This window comes from Cibotium barometz, chromosome 36 (genome assembly GCF_041138505.1).
Source record: "Cibotium barometz isolate CiBa-2024 chromosome 36, ASM4113850v1, whole genome shotgun sequence".
Lineage (NCBI taxonomy): Eukaryota > Viridiplantae > Streptophyta > Polypodiopsida > Cyatheales > Cibotiaceae > Cibotium > Cibotium barometz.
Genome location: NC_141081.1, coordinates 26754012 through 26781380, shown reverse-complemented (window position 1 = coordinate 26781380; position 27369 = coordinate 26754012). Strand labels below are relative to the sequence as shown.

The window sequence follows — 27369 nt, the reverse complement described above, 5'->3', positions numbered from 1 at the left end:
GAGAGAGAGAGAGAGAGAGAGAGAGAGAGAGAGAGAGAAAAGGGCAAGGGAATCTTGCACAGTACACCACACTAAGCGGGGAAAAGGCCCCGCTGTTAAATACTCCCAATAATATATCATATATTGAGGGGGGGTCGGCCCGTTTCGGCCCCAGTGCTGGTGTCCATTTATCTCATTTCATTTCATTTCAATTTCAAGTTATAATTAAGTTACCCATTTCAAATTGTGGTATTAAGTTGTGCTATTACGCGTGTGGGTGTCCAACGGAGTCTTTCCCACTTGACGAGATCGGTTTCATTGGTATCAGAGCACGGTTGTTTCCCTCTTCCTAGTGGGGAAACGAACCTGTGTACTGGACACCCCGCTTTTAGCACACTTAAACACAATGGACAGCCAAGGCAACCCTTTGGAAGTGCCAAATTCGAGGGGTCCATCTAGTGCCTCTTGTGGTTCTGATACTCTGCGAGGAAGGCACAAGCCCCTTGAAAGGGTAAATGATAGTGAATCAAAGGGACAACTGTCTCGAGGAAAGACAGTCATGCTTGAACAAGAGCTTGATGCAATGAGGGCTGAAATGGAACATATGAGAAAACTTTTGCAAGCACAAGAGCAAGAGTTCAAATTTTTGCATGAAGATCCCCATGTGCAAAGTGCCATTGAAGCTAGGAAGGCTGATGCAATGGTAGATGTAACTTTTGAGTCTATGGCACGAGAAGTGGGCAAGAAGCCAAGGGAGTTGGCACTTGACTACCTCCTCCACAAAGGTGACATCAAAGAGGGGGACGACGGAGAGCTGAAATTCAGAAATCCACCTCGCCTAAGCATGGAGATCCCGCATCTCAAAGGCTAAAGTCTTTTATGCAAAAGGAAGAGGTGACAGTCACCTCTCGACATGCATCTTCTCCACAAGGCACAAAACCTGACAGGTATATGTATGCTAGTGCTCACAGAGGGCATGAAGGTCACATGCATTCAAGACATGTATCCCATGGTAAGGGTGACAGGTCTCCCACTAGAAGAATTTTGCCTTCTGAGTTGTCTCATGGAGAGACACTACCTTATGCAGGTAAGTCACATGCATCTGAGTTTCAAGTTCGTGGAGCACATGCCACCGTGCCTCATGAAACTTCCATGACGGCCCATGGAGCCCATGCAGATAGGGCTGCCCCATTGGATAAGGGGAAAAGAAAAAGAGAAGACCATGAGCCTCATGCCAGAACGCTCAAGGAATTTAAAGCAGGTGATAAATCTGTTAAGTTCGATGTTTTTCATGGAGAGCATGATGCTTCTAAAGTGTTAGCATTTGTGGCACAGTTCGACATTGCTTTTAGCGATGAGGACTTTACTGAAAAGTCTAAAGTACGCCATGCTAGCATGTTTTTGAAAGGGACCGCTGCTCATTGGTGGATCACTGAAAAGATCACCAAGGACCCTATTTGCACCTGGAAGGAATTTAAGGATAGATTCTATGCTCAGTTTTTACCACCAAATGCGGAGCAAACTCTCACTCAAAAGTGGGACAGGCTTGAGCAAAGAGATAATGAAAGTGTGCAACAGTATGTTAACAAGTTCTGGAAAGTATTGCTGGAAGTAACTCCCTTCATGCAAATCACTGAGGATGAAAGAAAGAGGAAGTTTCGCTCTGGAATGCAACCAGCATATCGTTCGGGCATTGAATTGCACCCCAAACATACTTTGCAACAGCTCATAGCTTCTGCTCTTGCTACGGAGCAATTGGTGCTCAAAATTAAGCAGGATCAAGGCAGTTCAAAGGGGAAAGACAAGGCTGTCCCAAATCTGCAAAAGGGTGGACAGCCACCTAAAAAGAACTTCCGGGAGACCCATAAGGGTGGTAAAGCTGAAAATACCACATCTAAAGATCGGGGCCCAAGGAAGAACAAATTCGGTTTAACCCCGGAGCAAAGAGAGCAATAAGGATGGAAAATGCTTTTCTTGTGGTAGCAAAGACCACATGTTTCGACAATGCCCTGACCGCAAACCTAAGCACGAGGACAAGCAGACCAAGGCTAATGTACATGCAGTTCCTGATGTGCAAGGAAATACAAGTCATGATGCAAAAGAGCGGATGGTATGCAAGGCTTGGGAGCAAATCAAGGATCAGCCCGCCCTATTCATGTTTGATGACTGTGCAACCGATAACTTCATCTCTATGCAAATGGCAGCTGCATTGGGTATTGAGGTTGAGAACATGGGACCTCAGATTGAAGCCGAAGCTGCATTTATTGGTAAAGAGGTGCAGGGCTACCTTGATAATGAACACTTCCTAGTTGCTCCACTAAATGGATGTGATGTATTGTTGGGCAAGCATAGGCTTGAGCCTCGCAAAGAATACAAGACCAATATGATTTTTTTTATGCATAAAGGCCGCATGCATTTTATTGATGCTGGCAAAGAAGGGGATTCCATCCCACTTGTATCACACATCCAAATTAATAAAGCAATGAAAAAGAGTCTTTCTGCGTACTTGGTTTTTGTTCGTGATAGCCTTGTGCCAAATCATCAAAATGTGGATGCTATGCCTAATGATAGGCTGAATTTTCTTTATGCATTCAACGACTGTTTTGCTGATACTTTGCCAGGAGAATTACCTCCCCAAAGGCCCGAAGATCATCACATAGATCTTGCGCCAGGTAGTTCTCCACCTAACAAACCCGCATACCGAGTGAGTGCTGCACAACAAGAAGAAATCATGCAGCAGGTAAATGAGCTTTTAGAGAAAGGTTTGGTTCAGCCCAGTTCCTCACCTTACTTCTCTCCTGTACTTCTTGTTCAAAAGAAGGACGGATCATTCCGTATGTGTGTGGACTACAGAGCTTTGAACAAGCTTACCATCAAGAACAGATTCCCAATTCCGCGTATTGATGATATTTTGGAGAAGCTTGATGGCTCGGCTTGTTTCAGCCGACTTGACCTGAAGAGTGGTTATCACCAGATACGAGTGGTGCCACAAGATGTCCATAAAACTGCATTCAGGACAGCCTTCGGATTATATGAATTTTTGGTAATGCCTTTTGGTCTCACCAATGCTCCTGCTACGTTTAATCGTATGATGGATAGGATATTCCGACCCCATCGCAAATTCACAGGAGTATTCTTTGATGATATCTTGGTTTTCTCCAAGAATGAGCAGGAACACAGAACTCATTTGGTCACAGTGTTCAAAGAGTTGCGGAAGCATAAACTTTTCATTAATGCCAAGAAAAGTGAGTTCTTCCTTTCAAAGATTCATTATCTGGGTCATATTGTATCCAAAGATGGAGTTACAATGGATCCTGCAAAGATAGAGACCATTCGGAATTGGCCCGAATTGCAAAACGTACATCAAGTACGTAGTTTTCTGGGATTATGTTCGTATTACAGGCATTTCATAAGGCATTTTGCTATGATTGCCACTCCTCTACATGATCTCACAAAGAAGAAAACCGCTTTCAAATGGACTTCAAAAGAACAGGATGCTTTCTTGCAGCTCAAGCATGCTATCATATGTGGTCCAGTATTAATTGTTCCTAACTTGCACAAGTCATTCGTAGTTGAATGTGATGCTTGTGGTGATTGCATAGGAGCTGTCCTAAATCAAGAAGGGCATGCAGTTGCATACGAGAGCCGTCATTTGCATGATGCTGAGCTTCATATGGATATCTATGAGAAAGAGCTCTTGGCTGTAGTTCATGCCTTAAAGATATGGAAACATTATCTTCTTGGGGCTGAATTTGTAGTCAAGACAGATCATCAAAGCTTGAGATACTTTCTATCTCAGACAAAGCTTTCGGAGAAGCAGATGAGAATGGAAAACTTTCTTTCCATGTTTCATTTTCAGATTGTGCATACTCCAGGAAAGGAAAATGTAGTGGCCGATGCATTATCCAGGAGGCCTTATGTAGCTGCAGTCTCAGTGGCCTCTCATGGAGACTGATTTGCTATGCGAGAATTGTATCATTTGGATGCTGATTTTTGCCATATATGGACTGATTTAATGGCTGGTCATTCACATGCCTCTTATGCTATCAACGAGGGTTACTTTATGAAGGATAACTGCCTATGTGTCGTGAAGGATTTGCGTCCAAAGGTTATGGACGAATGTCACGCTCCACCTTATGCTGGTCATAGAGGTATCATGCCTACTACACGCATGATTCAGAGGTATTTCTTTTGGCCGAGCATGCGTAAAGACATTGAGGCTTATGTGCGTGCATGTATTACTTGCCAAAAGGTGAAATTCGACAGGCAAAAACCTCCAGGTTTGCTTCAGCCATTGCCTATTCCCTCGCAACATTGGGAAAGTATTACTATGGATTTTATTATGGACTTGCCTAGATCCCAGCATGGAATGATGCTATTTGGACCATTGTGGACAGGTTTAGCAAACAAGCTCATTTCTTGCCCGTCAAGAAAACCATTAAAGCTGATCATATGGTAAAGCTTTTTCTTGCTAATATTTTTAAGCATCATGGTATGCCTAAATCCATTGTTAGGGATAGAGATCCCAGGACTACAACCCTCTTTTGGAGAGCTTTATTTGATAATACGGATACTAAACTTGAGTTTTCATCAGCTTATTATCCCCAAACGGATGGCCAAAGTGAAGCTGCAAATTCAGTTGGATTTATTAAAGTGTTATGTGGCAGATCAAAAGACTACATGGGAGAAGTATCTTCCACTTGTTGAGTTTGCTTACAACAATACAATCCATGCCTCCACGGGAAAGGCTCCATTTGAGATTATCTATGGCAGAGTGGTATTGCCACCCATCCTTCGTACAAAGGATGTGAATGGGAGGATTAGAATTAGGGTTAGGTTAGAGTTCATGTGGGAGACATACACAGAGAGAACAAGGGAGAGAGAGAGAGAGAGTTGTGGGGATAAGTCAACTCATGGGGATGAGTGTGTGACTCCCCTATCACACATGTATATTGCACTAGTACACATAGTGCACTTAGTACTTTTAATGTACTAAGTGTACTATATACTATAACTTACGGGCTTGTACACACTATAAGGGTGGGCATAACGCCTTTACCCCAACAACCTCCCACTTAAAGGCAAAGTGCCCTTAAATGAAGGAAAAGAAAAATCAGCATGTACATGATAATATACAAGGCCATATCAAGGCTGAAACTGGCCTCATCCAATGCCCATCAAGTGTCTGCAATGAGCAAACCGCTCCGGAGGCAAACTCTTTGTCAACAGATCAGCCGGGTTGTCATCCGTATGAATCTTAACAAGCTGAATTTGCTTGTTCTCTATCACCTCTCTGATGAAGTGATACTTCACATCCACATGCTTCGTCTTTGCATGAAAGACAGGATTCTTTGCCAACTAGATGGCACTCTGACTATCACAATGCAACAATGGAATATCCCCTGTATAGCCCAAATCAACCACTAACCGAGATAGCCATAATGCCTCCTTGCAAGCCTCTGTGGCTGCAATATACTCGGCCTCTGTAGTAGATAAGGCAGTGCACTTCTGCATCCTAGATATCCATGACACAGCACCTCCTGTGAATGTAAATACATAACCGGTAGTAGACTTCCGGTTATCTGGATGACCGGCATAATCCGAATCCGTGTAACCATGCACTAATGCATCCTGTTTGCCAAAACAAATGCACATATCCTGTGTGCCCTTCAGGTATCTCATGACACCTTTCACTGCTTCCCAATGCTTCTTGCCAGGGTTGGCCATGTATCTAGAAACCACTCCCACTGCAAATGCAATGTCCGGCCTAGTAGCAACCATGGCATACATGAGACTGCCACAAGCTGAAGCATACGGAATCTTGGCCATATCAGCCCTGCCACTATCTGACTGTGGGCTGTCCATAGCACTGAGTTTCACATATGGAGGCAAAGGAGTACTAGTCTTCTTCCCCCCCGTCCATATTGAACCTCTGCAAAACTTTGCCAATGTATTCCTTCTGAGACAAATACAACACATGCTGATTTCTATCCCGAAGTATCCGCATACCCAAAATGTGATTTGCATCACCCAAATCCTTCATATCAAAGGTTTGATGCAGCCTCTGCTTCAAGGTATCCATCTCCTTACGAGATTTCCCGGCAATCAACATATCATCAACATACAAGATGAGGATCAATAGACTGCCATCCAAAGCTTTCCTGGTGTATAAGCAGTGATCTATGTCACTTCTCCTGAATTTCTGTGATTTCATGAATGTATCAAATTTATGATACCATTCTCTTGGTGCCTGTTTAAGCCCATAAAGACTCTTTTTCAGCTTGCATACAAGCTTCTCCTTTCCACTCACTGCATAACCCTTTGGCTGCTGCATATATATCTCCTCATGGAGATCACCGTGAAGAAAAGCAGTCTTCACATCCATCTGAATCAAGTCCAGATCATCATGTGCAACCAAAGCTAATACAGCTCTAAGTGTGGTCATTTTGACCACTGGAGAGAAGATCTCATCAAAGTCCACACCATATTCCTGCTTGAAGCCCTTAGCCACTAACCTGGCTTTGTATCTTGGCTTTGCATCTGGTGCAACTTTGAGCCTGTAAACCCATTTGCATGGCAAAACCTTCTTGCCTGCAGGTAAATGCACCAACTTCCATGTTCCATTTTTGTGCAGAGAATCCATCTCTGACTTCATAGCACGCTCCCAAAGAGCCTTGTCTGCCCTCTGTAAAGCCTCCTTATAACATGAGGGCTCCCCACAGTCAGTGAGCATCAAGTAGTCAACCCCTGGAACAAACCTGTCAGGGGCTCTGGAGGGTCTAGTGGACCTCCGTACCCAATGACCATCATTTGTAGGTTGCTGTCCAGCCTGCATATCACCCATTGGTGGCTCCTGTTCCATGCCATAAGGCTGAAATATCATGCCCGGTATCTCCTCCAACTGTGGTATATCCATAGGGATACCTTCTGCCATCTCTGGCTGTCCATTTGGACCATTTTCAGCACCATTTAAGGGCTGGTTTTGCTGCTGTAATGGCTGATTTACAGCCCTTGGTTGTTGTCCATGATGTCCATCATCATCAAAGATGACTCTGCCACGCTCCTGTTGCCTTGCAGGCTCCTTATACATGCATGTTTCATCAAAAATTACATCATTGCTGCGTATAATCTTTCTATTCACGGGATCCCAAAGTCTATACCCCATTTCACCTCTGTCACCATATCCTAGGAATATGCATTTGTGAGACTTAGGATCAAGTTTGGTGCGCATTTCCCTGCGTATGTGCACGTACGCAACGCAACCAAACACTCTCAAGTGCTTGTATGACGGAGGCTTCCCTGTCCATACTTCCTCTGGCACTTTCCCACCAAGTGTCACCATTTGGCCACCCAAATGGTTCACTCTTGCTTTCACACTATGTACATATTGGATTGGTGTCCATGGCTTATGGAATATGCCTATGCAGGTGATTGACACGTGTCATGCTGTATAGTTGGATATGATATTCCGCTGGGACTTGATGTTATCATGCCCGGAATATCTGGAGGACTTGGCTTTCCGCTGGGACTTGTGCCTTTGTGTACATGCCCGGAAACGCCTGGAGGATTGGCTTTCCATTGGGTCTGGTATTGCGTATACTTGCCTGGAAACGCCTGGTCTTATATGGTTTCATGAACGGAAATTGCTCATGCCAATGCTGCATTGCATAGCATCTTTATGTGCTTGCCTGCAAATGAAATTGCATGCTGTTTTCATGCCTGCATGACCTATGTGTAGTTCCAGGCTAGGGGACGCCCGCCCGTGAACCGTGCGTGTGAAACTGTCTGCTGACATGGTTGTGTGGCATGTGAACAGGTGGTAAGTATTACCCAATCTAGGCTCAAATAGCCCTTAGGACTTAGCCAATATTTATAAGTGAGTGCGTTCCCACTTCATTAAAGTTTGGGCGTCCAAAAGTCACTTATAAATTATGACCGCTTCCAAGTTCACACTCACTGAAGTCCCGAGGCGGACAAGACTCAATGTCCAGGACCTGATCCTCCCTTTTTACTCATAAATGGGCATCTCCCCATGTCCCTTCACCTGATTGGACCCCAATTCACTTACTTATTAAGAGAAATTCGTGTTTTCTCTTCATGAGGATTTTTGGAGGCTGAAAACTCTGTTTTTCCACCATTTCTCTCCATTTCCAAGCTCTCCATAGCCATACCCAACTTGCTAGGGTGTTTTCCAAGCTTCCAAGAGTGTTTCCAAGTGCTAATCACTCTCCTACTCACTCCCAATGACTGAAATTCAGCAAAACAGCTCTCATTTTTGCTGTAATTTCTGGTCTTTTTGCTGAAAACCCTAATTTCAGCCTTCCTTTCTCAAGTTGAACCATAGGGGAAGCTTTCCCAAGGTTCCCTTCATCCTCTTGAAGACTTTTGTCGCGAAGGATTGCGGCAAATCGAAGATATCACCACTTCTAAAGCTTCCAACGCGAAGGCTTCCGCTTGCATCAACTTCTATGAAGACTGGTAAGCTAATTGGACAATGTGTTGTCATTACTTACTCAGTAGAAGGGCAGGACTCCTTGTTTAGCCGCCCTGTGTAGTATTTCTCTTGTTCTATGTGCTCTTGAAGATGTTGCTACCTTGCTTGGTAGAACATAGAGCCAATGGTAGAGAATATGGACACTGAAGTCGGGCCGGGCATCAAGGCAGCTCCTTGGTGATCTACATCGACATACCATTGTTTTCTAAATGCTGAATTTCATATGCATTGGCATGGAGGATTTGGCAATGGATGCCCGTGAAGCTATGTATTAAATTTCTCCAATAGTAATACAATTTACTCAAGGGAGGGGTCGGCCGTTCCGGCTCATTGTGTGCCTCTTGTCAATTCAGCAATTTACTTCTTGTATTTGAGCAAGTGTCCTTCAAATCTTAGTGTATTTAAGTGTATTGATTAGCATTGTGTTCAACCAAGTTACATTGGTATCAGAGCATACGGTTCTCTTTCACTTCTATCGTGAGAGACGATCACCGTGAACACTAGCTATCTCTACACTTAGAACATTATGGACAGCCATACAATGAATGTTGGAGATGCTAATACAAGTGGCAGGGACAATGAAATGCATGCCTCCAATGCTTTACAGGATGAGCAAACTCATGTGGTGCACAATAGGGAACATGAATATGTGGGACAGCCGTCTCGTGGCAAAGAGAAGATGCAAGAAGAAGAGTCCATAGTCTTGAGAGCTGAACTTACTCGTATGCAGGCTCTTCTCCAAGCACAACAAGAAGAATTGAATCTCTATCGCCGCGAGGATCTATTGGTACATGATCGTTTGAAGGCCAAGAAAGCTGAATCTTATATGGATCATGCAATGGCAATGATTGCTCAAGAGTTGCACATGCAACCAAGGGATGCAGCACGTGCATACTTGGCTCGTACCGAGGATGCCTATGCAGAAAAGGCAACCATCCCACATATCTTGGAATCCCCACAAGTGCCCGAACAAGAAGTTATGTCTAAGAGGATGAATCTCCATGCTATGGGAGAGAAACAATCAGTGACTTCACGCCATGCAGGAATATCTCATGTAGCCCGTGAAGGATACAATGTTTATGGCAGTGGTCAAAATGTATGTCAAATGCCATTGCCGGCTGAAAATGTACATGCACAACACATGCAACATGGGCTGCAATTTTCTGTTGGTGCAGGTATTCCGCGTATCTCTCATGCCACTCATGCCTTCGAGTGTGCTCGTGAGGGAGAAGCTATGGCTGAAAATGTATCAATGCATGTTGAGGGGCCAGCCATGCCTCATGCTTACAGGGCACATGTATCTATGCCTTATGCATCACCTTTTGGTCCAAAAATGATGCCAATCACAGGGACTGTCCCAATGGACAAACATGGAGGAAAACATGTTGAGATGCACACACATGCATCAAAGTCTCGTGACTTCAAAGCCGGAGACAAATCTGTGAAGTTTGACACATATCATGGGGAATATGATGCATCAAAGGCACTTGCTTTTATTGCCCAGTTTGATATTGCTTTCAGTGATGAGGATTTCACTCAGAAATCCATGATCCGACATGTAAGCATGTTCATGAAAGGCACTGCTGCCCATTGGTGGCTCACGGAGAAGCTCTCACCGAATCCTGTTAGATCATGGAAAGAGTTCAAGGAGAGGTTCTATGCTCAATTCTTGCCTCCCAATGCATTGAATGAGATAACAATGAAGTGGGATTGGGTAAAGCAAAATGAGGGGGAATCGGTAAATGCATATGTACAAAAGTTTTGGAAAGTGCTTTTGGAGGTGTCTCCATTTATGCATGCCACCGAGGCGGAAAGGAAGAGAAGGTTTCAATCGGGATTGCAACCCGTGTACAAAGCGGGATTACAAATGTATCCTGGTCATACCTTACACCAATTAATCGCAGCCGCCACCGCCACCGAGCAATTGGAACTCAAATTGAGTCGATCTAATAAGGCTAAACCCTCATTTCAAGGCAAAGAGAGGGCTGTTCAAAACCTGCAAAATGATGGACAGCCACCTAAAAGGGACCAAAACCAAGCCAAATCAGGTCCAAAAGCTGAAAATAAGTTTGCTAACAAGCGCCCTTATAAGCCGGCAAACTTTGGTCTTAGTGCTGAGAAGAAGGAGCAATATATGCGTGAAGGCAAATGCTTTACTTGTGGCAGCACTGAGCACATGGCAAGAGCATGCCCAAATAAGAAGAACAAAGCTGAAAATGCTAATGTACCGAAGCCTAATGTGCATATGGTTCCGGATGTGCAGGGCAACACTTCACATGATAGCAAAGATAGGGTTGTATGTAAAGCTTGGGGACAGCTCAAAGATCAACCTGCTTTGTTCATGTTTGATGATTGTGCATCGGAGAATTTCATATCCACTCAGATGGCAGCTGCTTTGGGTATTGAAGTGGAGGACATGGGTCCTCAAATTGAAGCAGGGGCTGCCTTTGTTGGTAGAGAAGTGCAGGTCATGCCTATTTTTGGCAAGTTGCGCATACACATTCAAGGCTATGTGGATCATGAGGATTTTCTTGTGGCGCCTTTGAATGGCTGTGATGTATTGCTTGGAAAGCCTTGGCATACACGTATTGATCCGTGCAAGGCTTACAAGACTAACAGGATCACCTTCATGCATAAAGGCCGAGAACATGTAATTGATGCTGGTGAAGAGGGTGATACCATTCCCCTTGTATCTCATGTACAAATTAAGAAAGTAATGAAAAAGAGTATTTTTGCGTACTTGATTTTTGTACGAGATCCTATTGAGAAAACTAATGTACATGTAAACACTCTTTGTAATGATAGGCTGAAATTTTTGCAAGAGCACAATGATTGTTTTGCTGATGAGTTACCAAATGAGTTACCACCTGTACGACCGGAAGATCATCGCATTGATCTTGTGCCGGGTAGCTCACCACCTAATAGGCCAGCCTATCGTGTAAGTGCATCCCAAAAAGAGGAGATCATGAAGAAAGTGAATGAGCTTCTTGAGAAGGGTTTGGTTCAGCCAAGCTCTTCTCCATATTGTTCACCCGTCCTCTTGGTTCAAAAGAAGGATGGATCCTTTCGTATGTGTGTGGATTATAGAGCTTTGAATAAGCTTACCATCAAGAATCGGTTTCCGATTCCACGCATAGACGACATCCTTGACAAGTTGGATGGATCGGCATGCTTTAGCCGAATTGATCTCAAGAGTGGATATCATCAAGTGCGTGTAGTGCCTGAGGATGTACACAAAACTGCTTTCAGGACAGCATTTGGGCTTTATGAGTATCTTGTTATGCCTTTTGGTCTTACAAATGCCCCGGCTACATTCAATAGAATGATGGATCGCATATTCCGTGGGTACAGGAAATTTACAGGTGTCTTCTTTGATGACATCCTAGTCTTCTCGAAGACCGAAGAAGAGCATAAAGCTCATTTGGCTATTGTTTTTGAAGAGCTCCATAAGCATAAACTCTTCATAAATGCAAAGAAGAGTGAGTTCTTCTTGTCAGAGATACATTATCTTGGGCATATTGTGTCCAAAGATGGAGTGCGGATGGATCCTGCAAAGATTGATGCAATTCGGAATTGGCCCGAATTGAGTTCAGTGCATGAGATCCGTAGTTTTCTTGGATTATGCTCTTACTACCGCAGGTTCATTCGGCACTTTGCATGGATTGCTTCTCCTTTACATGATTTGACAAAGAAGAAGGCCGTGTTCAAATGGACTAATGTAGAGAGAGATGCATTCCTCGCATTGAAAGATGCAACTACTCATGGTCCAGTGTTGATTGTTCCGGATTTGCAAAAGCCTTTTTGTGTGGAATGTGATGCATCTGGAAATTGCATAGGGGCTGTCCTTAATCAAGAGGGACATGCCGTGGCTTATGAGAGTCGTAGATTGCATGATGCAGAGCTATCTCTTGGCATTTATGAGAAAGAGCTCTTGGCTGTAATTCATGCACTTACTATATGGAAACATTACCTTCTTGGGGCTGATTTCACTGTGAAGACAGATCACCAGAGTTTGAGATATTTTCTTACTCAAACTAAATTGTCAGAGAAGCATATGAGGATGGCCAATTTCCTCTCTATGTTTCATTTTCAGATCTTGCACACCCCGGGAAAGAAGAATGTAGTGGCCGATGCATTGTCACGAAAGCCGTATGTAGCAGCTATCTCGGTTGCCTCTCATGGGGACTTGTCTACCATGCGTAATTTGTATCATACGGATGCTGATTTTGCCACTATTTGGGCTGATTTGATGGCTGGTCATGCACATGCCTCATATGTGATCAAAGAGGGTTATCTCATGAAAGATAATTGCCTATGTGTGGTGTCTGACATGAGGCAAAAGGTTTTGGATGAGTGCCATGCTCCTCCATATGCTGGTCATAGAGGCATAATGCCTACTACGCACATGATTGAGCGGTATTTCTTTTGGCCAGGTATGCGGAAGGACATAGAGGCACATGTACGTGCATGTATCACCTGTCAAAAGGTCAAATTTGATAGGCAAAAGGCACCAGGTTTGCTTCAGCCATTGCCTATTCCCACGCAGCCATGGGAAAGTATTACAATGGATTTCATTATGGACTTGCCACGTACCCAACAGGGTAATGATGCAATTTGGACAATTGTGGACAGGTTTAGCAAGCAAGCTCATTTCTTGCCGGTCAAAAAGACCATCAAAGCTGAGCATATGGTTAAAATATATCTTGCACAAGTGTTCAAACATCATGGAATGCCGAAGTCCATTGTGGGGGATAGAGATCCCAGGACTACAAGTCTCTTTTGGCGGGCCTTATTTGATAATATGGGCACCAAATTGGACTTCTCATCAGCTTATCACCCTCAAACGGATGGGCAAAGTGATGCTGCAAATTCAGCCGCGTTGGATCTCTTGAAATGTTATGTGGCGGATCAGAAGTCTTCTTGGGAGAAGTACTTACCGCTTGCGGAATTTGCATACAACAACACGGTGCATGCATCTACGGAAAAGGCCCCGTTTGAGATTGTTTATGGCAAGGTGGTTTTGCCACCCATCCTTCGCACAAAGGATGAGATATTTGCAGCTGATGAGTATGTAAGAGACTTGGATATTGCTTTTGCTCAGGTGCGGACAGCCATTGCAAGGTCACAAGACAAGCATAAAAAGGCTGCCGACAAGCATAGAAGGCAATTGGATGTTAAAGAGAATGATTGGGTATTGCTGAAATTTGAGAAAGCAAGACTTGCAAAGAGGCCTGGCAAAGAGGGTGCATATCCTAAGCTTGCAACTAGGTACTATGGACCTTTTCGAGTGATCGAGAAGATCAATGAAGTGGCTTTCAGATTGGCATTACCTAGTCATTGGCACATACACAATGCTTTTCATGTGAGTCTCCTTCGCAAGTATGTAGGGCCGGAGCCCAGTGAAATGGTCATTGAGGATCCACCAGAAGTGGATGAGCTTGAGGAGATCTTGCAGCCAGAGCAGATTGTGTATCACAAGGAACGCAAGCTTGCTGCAGGCAAAGTTGTGAGGCGTTACCTTGTGAAGTTTAAGAACTATCTTCCCATTGATGCTAAATGGGTAGATGAAGAGTTCTTCAAAGATTGCCTCCATGTGCTTCAGACATATTTGGATGCATTTCAGTTGCGGACAACTGTTTAGAAGCGGGGGGGAATGTCACCATTTGGCCACCCAAATGGTTCACTCTTGCTTTCACACTATGTACATATTGGATTGGTGTCCATGGCTTATGGAATATGCCTATGCAGGTGATTGACACGTGTCATGCTGTATAGTTGGATATGATATTCCGCTGGGACTTGATGTTATCATGCCCGGAATATCTGGAGGACTTGGCTTTCCGCTGGGACTTGTGCCTTTGTGTACATGCCCGGAAACGCCTGGAGGATTGGCTTTCCACTGGGTCTGGTATTGCGTATACTTGCCTGGAAACGCCTGGTCTTATATGGTTTCATGAACGAAAATTGCTCATGCCAATGCTGCATTGCATAGCATCTTTATGTGCTTGCCTGCAAATGAAATTGCATGCTGTTTTCATGCCTGCATGACCTATGTGTAGTTCCGGGCTAGGGGACGCCCGCCCGTGAACCGTGCGTGTGAAACTGTCTGCTGACATGGTTGTGTGGCATGTGAACAGGTGGTAAGTATTACCCAATCTAGGCTCAAATAGCCCTTAGGACTTAGCCAATATTTATAAGTGAGTGCGTTCCCACTTCATTAAAGTTTGGGCGTCCAAAAGTCACTTATAAATTATGACCGCTTCCAAGTTCACACTCACTGAAGTCCCGAGGCGGACAAGACTCAATGTCCAGGACCTGATCCTCCCTTTTTACTCATAAATGGGCATCTCCCCATGTCCCTTCACCTGATTGGACCCCAATTCACTTACTTATTAAGAGAAATTCGTGTTTTCTCTTCATGAGGATTTTTGGAGACTGAAAACTCTGTTTTTCCACCATTTCTCTCCATTTCCAAGCTCTCCATAGCCATACCCAACTTGCTAGGGTGTTTTCCAAGCTTCCAAGAGTGTTTCCAAGTGCTAATCACTCTCCTACTCACTCCCAATGACTGAAATTCAGCAAAACAGCTCTCATTTTTGCTGGAATTTCTGGTCTTTTTGCTGAAAACCCTAATTTCAGCCTTCCTTTCTCAAGTTGAACCATAGGGGAAGCTTTCCCAAGGTTCCCTTCATCCTCTTGAAGACTTTTGTCGCGAAGGATTGCGGCAAATCGAAGATATCACCACTTCTAAAGCTTCCAACGCGAAGGCTTCCGCTTGCATCAACTTCTATGAAGACTGGTAAGCTAATTGGACAATGTGTTGTCATTACTTACTCAGTAGAAGGGCAGGACTCCTTGTTTAGCCGCCCTGTGTAGTATTTCTCTTGTCCTATGTGCTCTTGAAGATGTTGCTACCTTGCTTGGTAGAACATAGAGCCAATGGTAGAGAAAATGGGCACTGAAGTCGGGCCGGGCATCAAGGCAGCTCCTTGGTGATCTACATCGACATACCATTGTTTTCTAAATGCTGAATTTCATATGCATTGGCATGGAGGATTTGGCAATGGATGCCCGTGAAGCTATGTATTGAATTTCTCCAATAGTAATACAATTTACTCAAGGGAGGGGTCGGCCGTTCCGGCTCATTGTGTGCCTCTTGTCAATTCAGCAATTTACTTCTTGTATTTGAGCAAGTGTCCTTCAAATCTTAGTGTATTTAAGTGTATTGATTAGCATTGTGTTCAACCAAGTTACAAGCCTCGTGTTAGGTGACCTGTTTATAAGGTGAACGGCTGTCATAACAGCTTCAGCCCAAAAACCATGAGGTAACGCAGCATGTGACAACATAGAACGGACCTTCTCCTGAATGGTCCTGTTCATCCTCTCTGCTGTCCCGTTTTGTGGAGGATCATAAGGAGTAGAGAGCTCCCTCTTGATGCCTTTAGCATCACAAAAGTCCTGAAACTGTTTGGACATATACTCTCCACCATTGTCGGAACGCAAAGCCTTCAGTGTTGCCAGTTTGATTCTCAACATGAGCAACAAACTTCTGAAACACTGAGAATGTATCACTCTTCAAACGAAGAGGATAGACCCACACCTTGCGTGTGGCATCATCAATAAAAGACACAAAGTATTTTGCCCCTCCCAAAGAAAGCTGAGACATCTCACATACATCCGTATGCACAAGCTCTAACTGAGCATCTTTCTGTCCAAGAGCTTTCTTGTGGGGGCACTGTAGTTACCTACCATATATACAATGCTCACAAAACTGAAAACTTGAAAACTTTAGAGAAGGCAAGTAACCCAAACGAGACAATTGCTCCATTCCCTTGACACTCATGTGTCCCAACCGGCTATGCCACATAGAGATTTCCGGCAGCTCGGTTGCATTTACATTAGCATGGTGACAAACACCTGCATGCATAAAGTAAAGAGTGTCCACCTTAGAGCCTCTGGCAACAACCAGTGAGCCCTTACTAATCTTCCACTTTCCACGACCAAATGTGGTAACATAATCAGCATCATCAAGCTGTCCAGTAGAAAGCAGGTTCTTCTTGATCTCAGGCACATGCCTGACATCATGGAGCATAAGCTGTGAGCCATCTGAAAACACAAGCCTCACATCACCTCTGCCAAGAATCTTGCATGCATGGTTATCACCCAAATAAACCACTCCTTCATTGCCAGCAGTATACCTGACAAACAAGTCTCTGCAACCTGTGACATGAAAGGAGGCACCTGAATCAATGATCCATGAGTGCATACCATGACCACCTGTAAGAAGTGAATGGACATCAAGTGAAGACATAAATAGGACCTCATCCTCACTGCCACCTGCATGTGACACATTGATTTCTTCAATCTTGACTCCACTTTTGCCCTTTGGCTTTACATCTTTGGCTTCATCTTTCTCTTTGTCTTTGCCTTTTCCCTTTTCTTTTTGATCATTTTTCCATTTGTAGCATTGCTTTTTAATGTGTCCCTTCTTGCCACAATAATGGCATTCCAAATCCTTTTTGGAGCGAGACTTGCTCCTTCCCCTTTCTTGGCTTTTTCCCCTTTGCTGGGATCTCCCACGTGCATTCATTGCATTGGACTTTCCAACAGAGTTGTTTTTCCTGTTCATCTCTTCTTGAAGAAGAGCACCCTCAACATCTGCATATGACAGCATAGCATGCGAATTGCTAGTGGCTGTCCTGAATGTGTCCCAGCTCTCTGGCAAAGTGCATAACAGAAAAGTGGCTTTGAACTCATCGTCCATTGCCAACTTTTGATTTATAACTTAGCTGACAATACCATTAAACTCATTTAGATGGGCTGTCATAGACGCCCCTTCCTTCATCTGAAGACCTATGAGTTTCTTGAACCAATACACTTTGCTTGAGGCACTTTACTGGGCATACAAGTCCTGCAATCTCTGCCACATTCCCCAAGCTGTCTTCTCTTCAAGAATGCTGAAAAGTAAAGAGTCTGACACAGACAACATGATAGTAGATCTTGCCAGCTCATCCATATCTTCCCACTCTTCAGCAGTAAGAGAAGCGGGCATTACACCCCTTTCTTTGATAGGCTTGTGCTGCTTTTTCTGGAGCAACACATTGTAGCACTGGGTTTGCCAAATATCATAATTATGCGAGCCTTCAAGCTTCTTGATGCGAAGCAATTAAGAGCTCTCACCTGTGGTTGCCATAGCAATATGCAACCTGTCAATGCCTGACTCCCTGCAAAAAATGTGCAAACACTACACCAAAAGCACACAAAGTGCTCACAGTTGTTCTCCCAAGCTTTATCTCCCACTGCGGAAGCACAAATGCAACTTTTTTCCCACTTTCTGTGATGAAATCACCAAAATCTGGTTGCTGCAGATTTAGGACAGCACCTTAAATGTGCTCTGTTCCCCTTCCAAAGTACTGTACAACAGTACAAATCAGTGTACAGCCATGCCAAAACTTGCACAAAGCTGTGCCAAATCTGTACCAGCAAGTACAATAGCAATAAATGCTCTCCTGGCTGTCCAAATGAGTGAAAATGAGACTTTTACAGTCCCGTACACTGCATACAACAGTCCCGAACAGAAATTGGGCAAAAGCCCCTTGACTGCAAGCTGATTTTTGAGGATTCAAGGCATAAATGTCTTGCCTGCTGCTTTGCCAAGCTCAACAAGCATACGAACTTAAAAAGCCCCTTGATTTAAGATCAATTTCTGATCATACATGGTACATTGACGCACATGAAGGCATCCAGAGTGTTCACGATGCTTCCCCCTGGCCACATATACATCCAAATAATGAAAGCCCTTTGATTTACAGGCACATTGAGTGCTTGTAAGGCATCAACACATTATCCACAGCATCAACTGCGAGTGCCTGCATGCAAATCAACCCAATCGGCACAAAAGCCCCTTGATTTGCACTGCAATTTGCTGCAATTTTGCCCAAATGTGCGATTTCTCACATCATACAGCATGTATGAGTGCTTAATTGCACAATTACATCAAAAGCCCCAAATTTCGACATCCAATTTCCTGCAAATTAATCCCGATTGTGACCAATGTCACCCGATTTTGCCAATTTTGCTCAAAATTGAGCAATTGGGCACCTGTACCTGCTCAATTGATTATTGTACCTGCTCAATTGCAAGTCCCAAAAAAAAAATGAAGCAAGATACCTTGTAATTTCTGATTTTTTGTTGCAGGAAAGGGGGGGGTTTGCTGAATTTGGTGCTGCTGCAGAAATCGTGATGCTGTTTGCAGAAGGGGGTTGAGGAAGCTGCTGTAGCTGTAGCTGATGCTCAGATGGTTGGCTGCTCCAATCAAGCTGATGCGTTTGGGGGAGAAGCAATGAACGGGGAAGGAGGAATGAATGGGGAACTGTTGGTGCGTAGCTCTCCTGGTTGTGTTCAACACAGTAGACGACCACAAGCTGTGACACGCGTAGCTCTCCTAGTGGGCGACAGGACCTCCACGGGCGCAGAAGACGTTGGGTGACGAGTTGCTCCACGCGTAAGCTTTGTTACGCCTTGCAAGTGATGAGCGAAGTGCATATGGGCTGCTCGCCAGAGAACGTGTCCTGCCTTTCGCTCTTCACAATCGCTCGTAGGCGTGTTCGATGGACGACTTCGCCTAGCTGCCTTCGCTAATGATTCAACGCCCGCCACCTTGTGTTCGCTCCACGCTCGACGCATGAAAGCCTTCGCCTATTGGCGAGCAGTCGACCAACGGAGCTCTTACGCCTTGGCTTACGTATCCGCCTGGTTGCAGTAGGCGCCTGACACGCCTGCCCTTGTTACGCTACTGGCTGGAGTTTGAATGGGCAGCCCACGCTGGCTGGGCTGCCTACGCCCAGCTGCTGTAGGTTAACTGCGCTAGGCAGCCTGGGCAGCCTTCTACGAACGCTCACCTGATTGGCTGGGCAAACCTCCCTCTAGCGCCACTGGACAGATGCTGGTCACCGTGCTTTCTTCAACGAGTTGGAGCTTCTGGGTATGCGCCTGATTGGCTGGGCAAACCTCCCTCTAGCTCTGATACCAGTTGTGTGGGAGGATTAGAATTAGGGTTAGGTTAGAGTTCATGTGGGAGACATACACAGAGAGAACAAGGGGGAGAGAGAGAGAGTTGTGGGGATAAGTCAACTCATGGGGATGAGTGTGTGACTCCCCTATCACACATGTATATTGCACTAGTACACATAGTGCACTTAGTACTTTTAATGTACTAAGTGTACTATGTACTATAACTTATGGGCTTGTACACACTATAAGGGTGGGCATAACGCCTTTACCCCAACAGGATGAGATTTTTGCAGCTCATGAATATGTTCGTGACTTGGATGTAGCCTTTGGTCAGGTGCGGACAACCATTGCAAGATCTTCGGATAAGCATAAAATGGCTGCTGACAAGCATAGAAGGGACATGGAAGTCAAAGAAGGTGATTGGGTTTTACTGAAATTTGAGAAAGCCAGGCTTCGGAAGAGGCCATGATGAGAAGGATCATATCCTAAGCTTTCTCCTCGCTATTATGGACCCTTCCAGGTGATTCATAAGATCAATGAAGTGTCCTACAGGCTTGCTTTGCCTAGTCACTGGAAGATTCACAATGCTTTTCATGTGAGTCTATTTCGGAAATATGTGGGGCCAGATCATGATGAGCCTGTCACAGAAGATCCGCCAGAGATTGAAGAGCTTGAGGAGATCCTCCAGCCAGAACAGATTGTTTTTCACAAGGAGAGAGAGCTACCTGCAGGAAAGCTTTCCAGGAGATACCTTGTGAAGTTTAAAAATTATTTGCCTATTGATGCAAAGTGGGTAAATGAGGATTATTTTGTTGATTACCCACAGTTGTTGCAGGCATATCTTGAGGCTTTTCAATTGAGGAGAACTCTTTAGAAGCCCGGGGGGATGTCACCAATTGGCCGACCATTTGGTCCATCTCCAGTTTTTGTGTCTCGTTCACTTGAGGCCAAACCAGTGTCTCATGTGAAGAGGCCAGTATTTTGCTGACATGGACGGGAGCCAGACTGGTGCCACCTGTGTGTTAGCAAGATGGTGTCGTATGGACGGGAGCCAGATTGGTGCCACCCGTGTATGACCTGGACGGTGTTCTATCCATGGGATTGTCACGCCATGGAAGAGCCAGTATTCATGCCGTGTCTTGCCTATGGGACTGTCACTCCATAGGGAGGCTCGTGCCTGGAACTGTGTCTTACCTATGGGACTGTCACTCCATAGGAAGACCAGGTTTTTATGTTTTACGTCGTGCCATTTTTGTGCCGACAGATATTTTGTACTTGTTCCATGAACGGGAGATATGTCCATGATACTATTTGCACATGCACTCATGTTCTGCATGTTTGAAACTGTTTTCGCATGACTTGTATTTTTGTGTTTGCCTGCTTGACGTGTCACCTAATGAGCGGGGACGCTTGCCAGTGAGTCGTGAAGTCTGCTCTGTCTTCTGACCACACTCACTTAAAAGTGGGAACCCACTTAATAAAAAAAGCCACCACCTCCATCGTAAAGGAATCAGGCGACCATCTTTGCGCATGCTCTCCCAGGCGGCTATTGAATTGCTGCGCATGCTTTTCCAGGCGGCTACTGAACAGGCTGCTCTATCCTTTGCACTATAGGCGGTACAGGCTGCAACCTGGCGCCTCCCCATCCTCAGAGGCGGCTGTTTTTCCTACACACTACACAGAACAACTGCGCAGGCTGCAGGCAGTTGTACTGGCCTAGGTGGCTGCGCCAATTATCTCAGGCGGCTGTTCACTTTGCACTGCAGGCGGCAGTACTTCCAGCGGGCGGCAGCAGCTGTTTCCCAGCAGGCTACGCAGTCCTCTCTCTCTTGCAGGCAGTCGTGGGCCACCTCCAAAGGCGCTGCGCCCCATCATCAGGTGGCTGCGCCAGTCCTCCAGTAGGCTGCCCACTGCACAGTAGGTGGCTATGCAGGTTGCAGCCAGTATCTGTGTACAGTAACCAGGCGCCCCTTTTCATCCTCTCAGGCGGTTGTACCCTCATCAAGTGGTTGCACTTGTCCACAACTGGCGACTGCGCGTGCCGCTCCTCCCAGACAGGCGGTGTATTCTTCATCAAACGGCTGCATCCCTATGCGGCTGTAGCAAGACAAGCTACGCCTCCTCTTCCACACGAAGGCGGCTGTGTCCTGCACAGCAGGTGGTTGTGCCTCTTTTCCATAGGCGACGTCTTCCCTCTTCAAGTGGCTACATCTTGGTGTCCCACTCAAGTAACTACAGATACCTCGGGTATTCCATCCGCCAATTGGAGAACCTCGGTCCAAAGGTGCTGAGATCGGAAGAGCCAGGCATTAGTACGAGAGCGCCTGTTTGTGCGTGGTCTTGGAACACCAGTTGGGCGCTCTCCGCGGAGTCCAGTGAAAGCACAGGACCGTAGAGATTGGACCACGCTAGTGGTCGTTCTGCTTCGAATATCTACTTCGAGCTTTTTGTTTGGTACTGTATTCATCTTGTACATGGACATCATCTGGTTCTTGGAACCCATGGAGCATTGTATTTGTTAAATACTCCCAATAAATATATCATATATTGAGGGGGGGGTCGGCCCGTTCTGCCCCAGTGCTGGTGTCCATTTATCTCATTTCATTTCATTTCAATTTCAAGTTGTAATTAAGTTGTCCATTTCAAATTGTGGTATTAAGTTGTGCTATTACGCGTGTGGGTGCCCAACGGAGTCTTTCCCACTTGACGGGATCGGTTTCACAAAGGCACTTTCTTTTAATACGAAAAGGGTGGGCACACCCCACCCTTTTTGGAAAGGTGTTGCCTCTACTTTCATCGTTTTGCAGAAGTCTACTCTCTACATTAATCCCTAAGGGAAGTCAACCTCTGCACACCCTCCTGCTGGTCCTCTATGCTGCTGTACAACCTGTTTGGTAGCTGTCATTGAGCTGTACAATCTGTTTGAAGCTGCCCAAGAGCTATGCATCATGATTTGAAGCTGTCTAGGACCCACTCTTGGTTGTTTGTCCTGCTGCCCAGGGGTGCCCAGAGGCTGTCCAAGGCCTGGGGACAAAGTTGGGAGTGGTTTTACCCTTGTTCAAGCACAAGAGACAAAAGAAAAGCCCACACAATCACTAAAAAGGCCTAAATAGTGTAAAAGACCAGCAGTTTGGATGCCTTCAGCTGCTAGGTGGGTCTTTTGGCTACCTTATGAGTCCTTGAGGTGAGATTTGGGAAAGAATCTTCATCCACAACCATTAATAGTTTGGACACTGTCTTTGATTCTTTTCATTTGCTTATTGTATTTGGCAACATGGCAATTGAATCACCCGCAAGCTTGTATTAAAAAATCCTCCTTTCATAATTAAAAATTTTCATAAAAAATTTAGGAGTTCCACACTCTTTAGGAGATTCAAGTCCCAAAAGATGGCAAAAATGGTCAACGTGCACGGATACTGAAAAAGTGCAAAGAGGTGCTGACTCCACATGGTACATGTGTTGCATTGTTTAATGACAGTGCCCACATCCCACTAACAGGAATGCTGATCAGCACAAGTGAGACCAAGCCCACTCACACAATTCAAGCGAGTCGGGTAGCTTCCTACTAATATCATTGACATTATGAATCTGGGTATGAAGAACCTTTCTATTCAAATCTCTGTGCATACACCTCTGAATCACTCCTTTTGGAGGCAAGAGCCGTAGCAAAGAAAAGCAAAGCACCTCAAAACAGTCCTTTAAACAACAGTAAACGAACATGAGACCACCATTTTACCTTAAAAGGGGGAGAGAGAGAGAGAGAGAGAGAGAGAGAGAGAGAGCTAAATTAACGTCTACTAGAGGCCGAACTTGACCTATGAGACAAATCAATGTGCAATTGTCAATGCCTTCTGGATGTCCAGAAAAAAAAAGGACAAAATGAACATGAAATAAACTATGAGAGAGAGAGAGTTCCACAACATACCTCTCGAAAGAAGGTAATCGGTTGCTGGCCAAGAGACTGAGGATTTCCAATATTGCAGTAAATTATCTATATTAAATTTTAAAAAGTAGGTTTATCACCAGCTTTGCTTTTCGCAAAAACTTGAAAATTCAAAAATAAGAGCAAGTCAATAAGCTTGTCCGTTTGCCACCAAAACACGTAGAAGCATGACACGTTCACACACGCACGTGTGAACATATTAAAAAAATGTTTTGGCAGCACAAATCGAACACCATACCTCATCAAATGGAAGAGAGGATGGATTTGTTTGAAGTGTATGTTGCAATCGCTGTTATAAAAACATAAATGTGAATTAAGTGGCAAACTGCAGCCTTCATCTCATATTTTAGTTATATCTTTGGTATCTACAATCTGAAAAGTCTTCCACATACCCACGCTCCCAAGAAACACCATCCTCAAAGAAGAGTGTTTTCATTCTCTCTACATGGGGTTCATGATAAGTGAAGGACCCTCAATGTGGTTTTCTTTTTAATCTTAAAGACCATGTTGAATAAAGCTACATCTGATGGTATATACAAAGGAACTTTGAAAAGAACCTCTGCATGTGCAACAATCTCTCCACGAACAGCATATTCACATGCAATAACCTGTAGAAAAAACCACCATGTCAGCTACAAGCTCATCCTCGTTAAAAATATAAGTATCACACAATCCTGCTGGCTGGAGCCAGTGGGCATGATGTTGCCTATCAACTAATTAAATAAATTATTTTAATTAAAAAAAAGAATACATGACACAATCCGAAAAGTACATATTATATAGCTATTCAAGAGCCACCTGCTTATAGCTTACTCCAGTATTATAGCTTGAACCTAGGTCATTCACGTTATGTATGTCCTAAAACCACTTCATTTGCTCCACTAACCCTAAGTAGATAGCTTAAGCCTACATCATTAGACCCACTTCTAATAAAGTATCTTAAAATTACATCATTAGACCCGCTAATTCAAGCAAACTGGGGTCTGTGCATACCCAGCTCACATATACCGTTGTCTACAAGCAAGCACTCTTTTTTTAATGACTTCCAAGATATATTTTGCTCTGTTGCAGATATAATCGATTGCAAGCAACCCATTCCTAGATGCAGGGACTGGTTGAACCTAAAGAGTTTAGCACCCATTGATTTAGAAAAAGAGTTCAAATCACTTCATTTGCTCCATTGAATGCACCCACTAGTTCAAGCAATACAGACTACCCAATACAAATTTCAAGGAGGTGACAGTGTTTGAACTCACGATCTCTGGGGTCCACAAACATGTCCACAAGATGCTCTTCTTCTAATAGTGCTCAAGGGTGGGGAAATGAGCTACCTCATACATGATTAGCCTCATTGATTTGAGACAAATAGCTTAAATCACTTCATTTCCTTAATCCTACATCATACGCCCCCAAGCAATTCAAACTACCCCATAGCTAAGGCTCGGTACTGATCTGAAATAAATAACTTAAACCACTTCATTTACCCCCTTAAACCAATATCATAAGCCCCCACTAGTTCAAGCAATGCAGGCACATCATGGCATGTGTAGCTAGAGAGAAGACGATGAAAAGGGGTACCTTGTTGTTGATGGTGTCGATGGTGATGGGGGGAGACCATGCAGGTGAAGAGGAGAGGGGTCTGCTGCTGATGAGCCCCTTTTGGGCATTTCCTGCTTGGGTGGTTGGAGCCATTGGTGGAGGGGGGCGGCAGGCTAAAGCCCTTGTGTTGGCGAGGGCACGCTTAAGAGTATGGGCTGATCGTCTCATTGGATCCGAATGTGTGCACTTCCTCGATATATAAATGAAAGGAGGGGAGAACTCTCTCTCTCTCTCTCTCTCTCTCTCTCTCTCTCTCTCTCCTGCTCCTGTAATCAACCCACTTCCTGATTGTAGAAGTAAACCCCAATCTAAGCGCAACCCACTTCTTCAAAATGCAGATTAACACAATCTGACCAAAAATCTATATCTTTCGCTCTCTAGCTCTGCATGTGGGTTGGCGGGGCGGGGGGTCTCCTCTCTCTATCTAACTGATCTAAGCCAAATCCAATTGGGCATATTCTCTCTCTCTCTCTCTCTCTCTCTCTCTCTCTCTCACACACACACACACCTCTTTCTCGCCTCTGAGTCGTACGAGACACACGGAAAAACCTAATTCGCAGGACGAGCGGACGCTGGAAACCGACCGAGATGACGAGTGAGCTACAGCCTCTGATGCTCTGCTTAAAATACGGCCTGGTCCCAACTGGATTCCCTATGAATGTTACAAAAGTGTAATCAATTTGTTTCTCCGTATGATACCACTTTCTTTTCCTAAGACCAAACCTAGGCAATCTGAGGACGAAACCTAGGCAATCTGATTTTGCCTCCTTCCTTGTCATACACCTGCAAAAATGAATCATGGGTTAGGAAAACCCCAGTATGTTTGACATTTCCCCATAATAAGCCATGAGCAGTGGGGTGTATTTCAATACCAACTCTAGCAATACTATATTTATTATTTCAATAAATATTAATTATATATTTACTAACTTATAAACTTATGGCACTTTGAAAGTGGATGCTAAGCCAAGTGAAAGTATTGTAAAAAGTCTATAGTTACGTATACACATTAATATCCACCCAATGTGAAAGTCGTGGGGAGAGGTTAGAATGATTAAGAAGGACCGGTTTGTTTTCATAACTTAGAAGTAATTATCGCCACACAAACTCTAGGAGACTTAGGAGAGAGTTCGGTTTTTGCATTCTAAGTCCCTCCCTAATAATTGATAGCTTAGATATTAAAGAAATACTCCCCACATCAACGTAGAAGTTGAATACGTAGTTCTACACAATAGTTTAAAAGCTAGAGAAATGCCCCACACCAATTTGGGGGCCTTAGGAGAGTTACTTTTTTCATTCAAGTCCCTCCCTAATAAATGCCCCACGTCAATTTGGGGGCCAAGTACTTAGTCTTGCAAGAAACCCCTAAGTCACCTCCTTTTTTTGCCCTCACTTACATTGCTTAGGTGATTTATGGCCCCTCATTTAAAGGTTGTGAGCAAGCCACATGGGACATTTGAGAGAGAGAGAGAGAGAGAGAGAGAGAGAGAGAGAGAAGCTAAAGAATGGGGAGGAAGGGGGTGGGGGTGGTGCTCTTTTGCCAAGACAAAGGAAGATGAATCTCTTAATGTTGAGCCATCAAATTGTTCCATACACAAAAAAGATGAAATGGAAGAGAAAAAAGGTTTGTGTCATGTAGTTGAGTGGCTTTATAGTATATCCTAGTCCTCCTTGTGTGCCAGAAGGAAGATATACAAAAGAGTTCATTTATATTATTTGTTACTTTTTCTTTTTACTAAGCAAAAATGTGTTCTGTCATCTCATAAATGATTAATATTTATCTACGTCCATTTGTTTACTAAGAAAAGGACCTCAAGTCATGATGATGACTTGATCCCAATTCCCCTCCATGTTCCACATGGACAAGCAAGTCCAAACCCAGGCTCCCCAACCCACCTTTTATTTTATTTTAACACATGTAGACCACAAAGAAGGAATGAAAACTATGCCCCTCCATGTACAAGCAATGGAAGCAAATTAGATATATACAAAGAAGCATTCTCTCTCTCTCTCTCTCTCTCTCTCTCTCTCTCTCTCTCTCTCTCTCTCTTTTCATAATAGAAGTTATATATTACCAAAAATTACATTACATGGCCACCATGTGATGTACTAGCTTTCCCTCACTAATTACTTCGAACCACAGGAGTAGCTCGGAGTACCCTCATCCAATATATAGCTGTGTCATTCTCCACCAAATGAGCTGACCACCATAAGGAAGAGACTTGCCACAATAGTAGCCCTTTTATATGCCCTATGTGCGCTGTAATACCCACTTTTGCATCAAATATGAAGGCATTCCTGGTTAACTAGATATGCCACAAACCTGTCCACCTGAAAGAAT

At 44.4% G+C, this 27369-nt stretch overlaps 1 protein-coding gene across 1 annotated transcript in view; it reads right to left on the bottom strand.

Annotated features, from left to right (window-relative positions):
• LOC147617706 (alanine aminotransferase 2-like) overlaps positions 1–25651 on the bottom strand; it is a 132802-nt gene extending 107151 nt beyond the window's left edge. The window contains exons 1-4 of the mRNA XM_086775948.1: positions 25008–25651; positions 23987–24037; positions 23668–23718; positions 23412–23477 (exon numbers count right to left, since the gene is read on the bottom strand). Coding sequence (XP_086632074.1) covers positions 23412–23477; positions 23668–23718; positions 23987–24037; positions 25008–25196 — 357 coding nt within the window. The 5' untranslated portion in view covers positions 25197–25651. The remainder of the gene's footprint in view (positions 1–23411; positions 23478–23667; positions 23719–23986; positions 24038–25007) is intronic.
• Positions 25652–27369: the final 1718 nt, after the last annotated feature.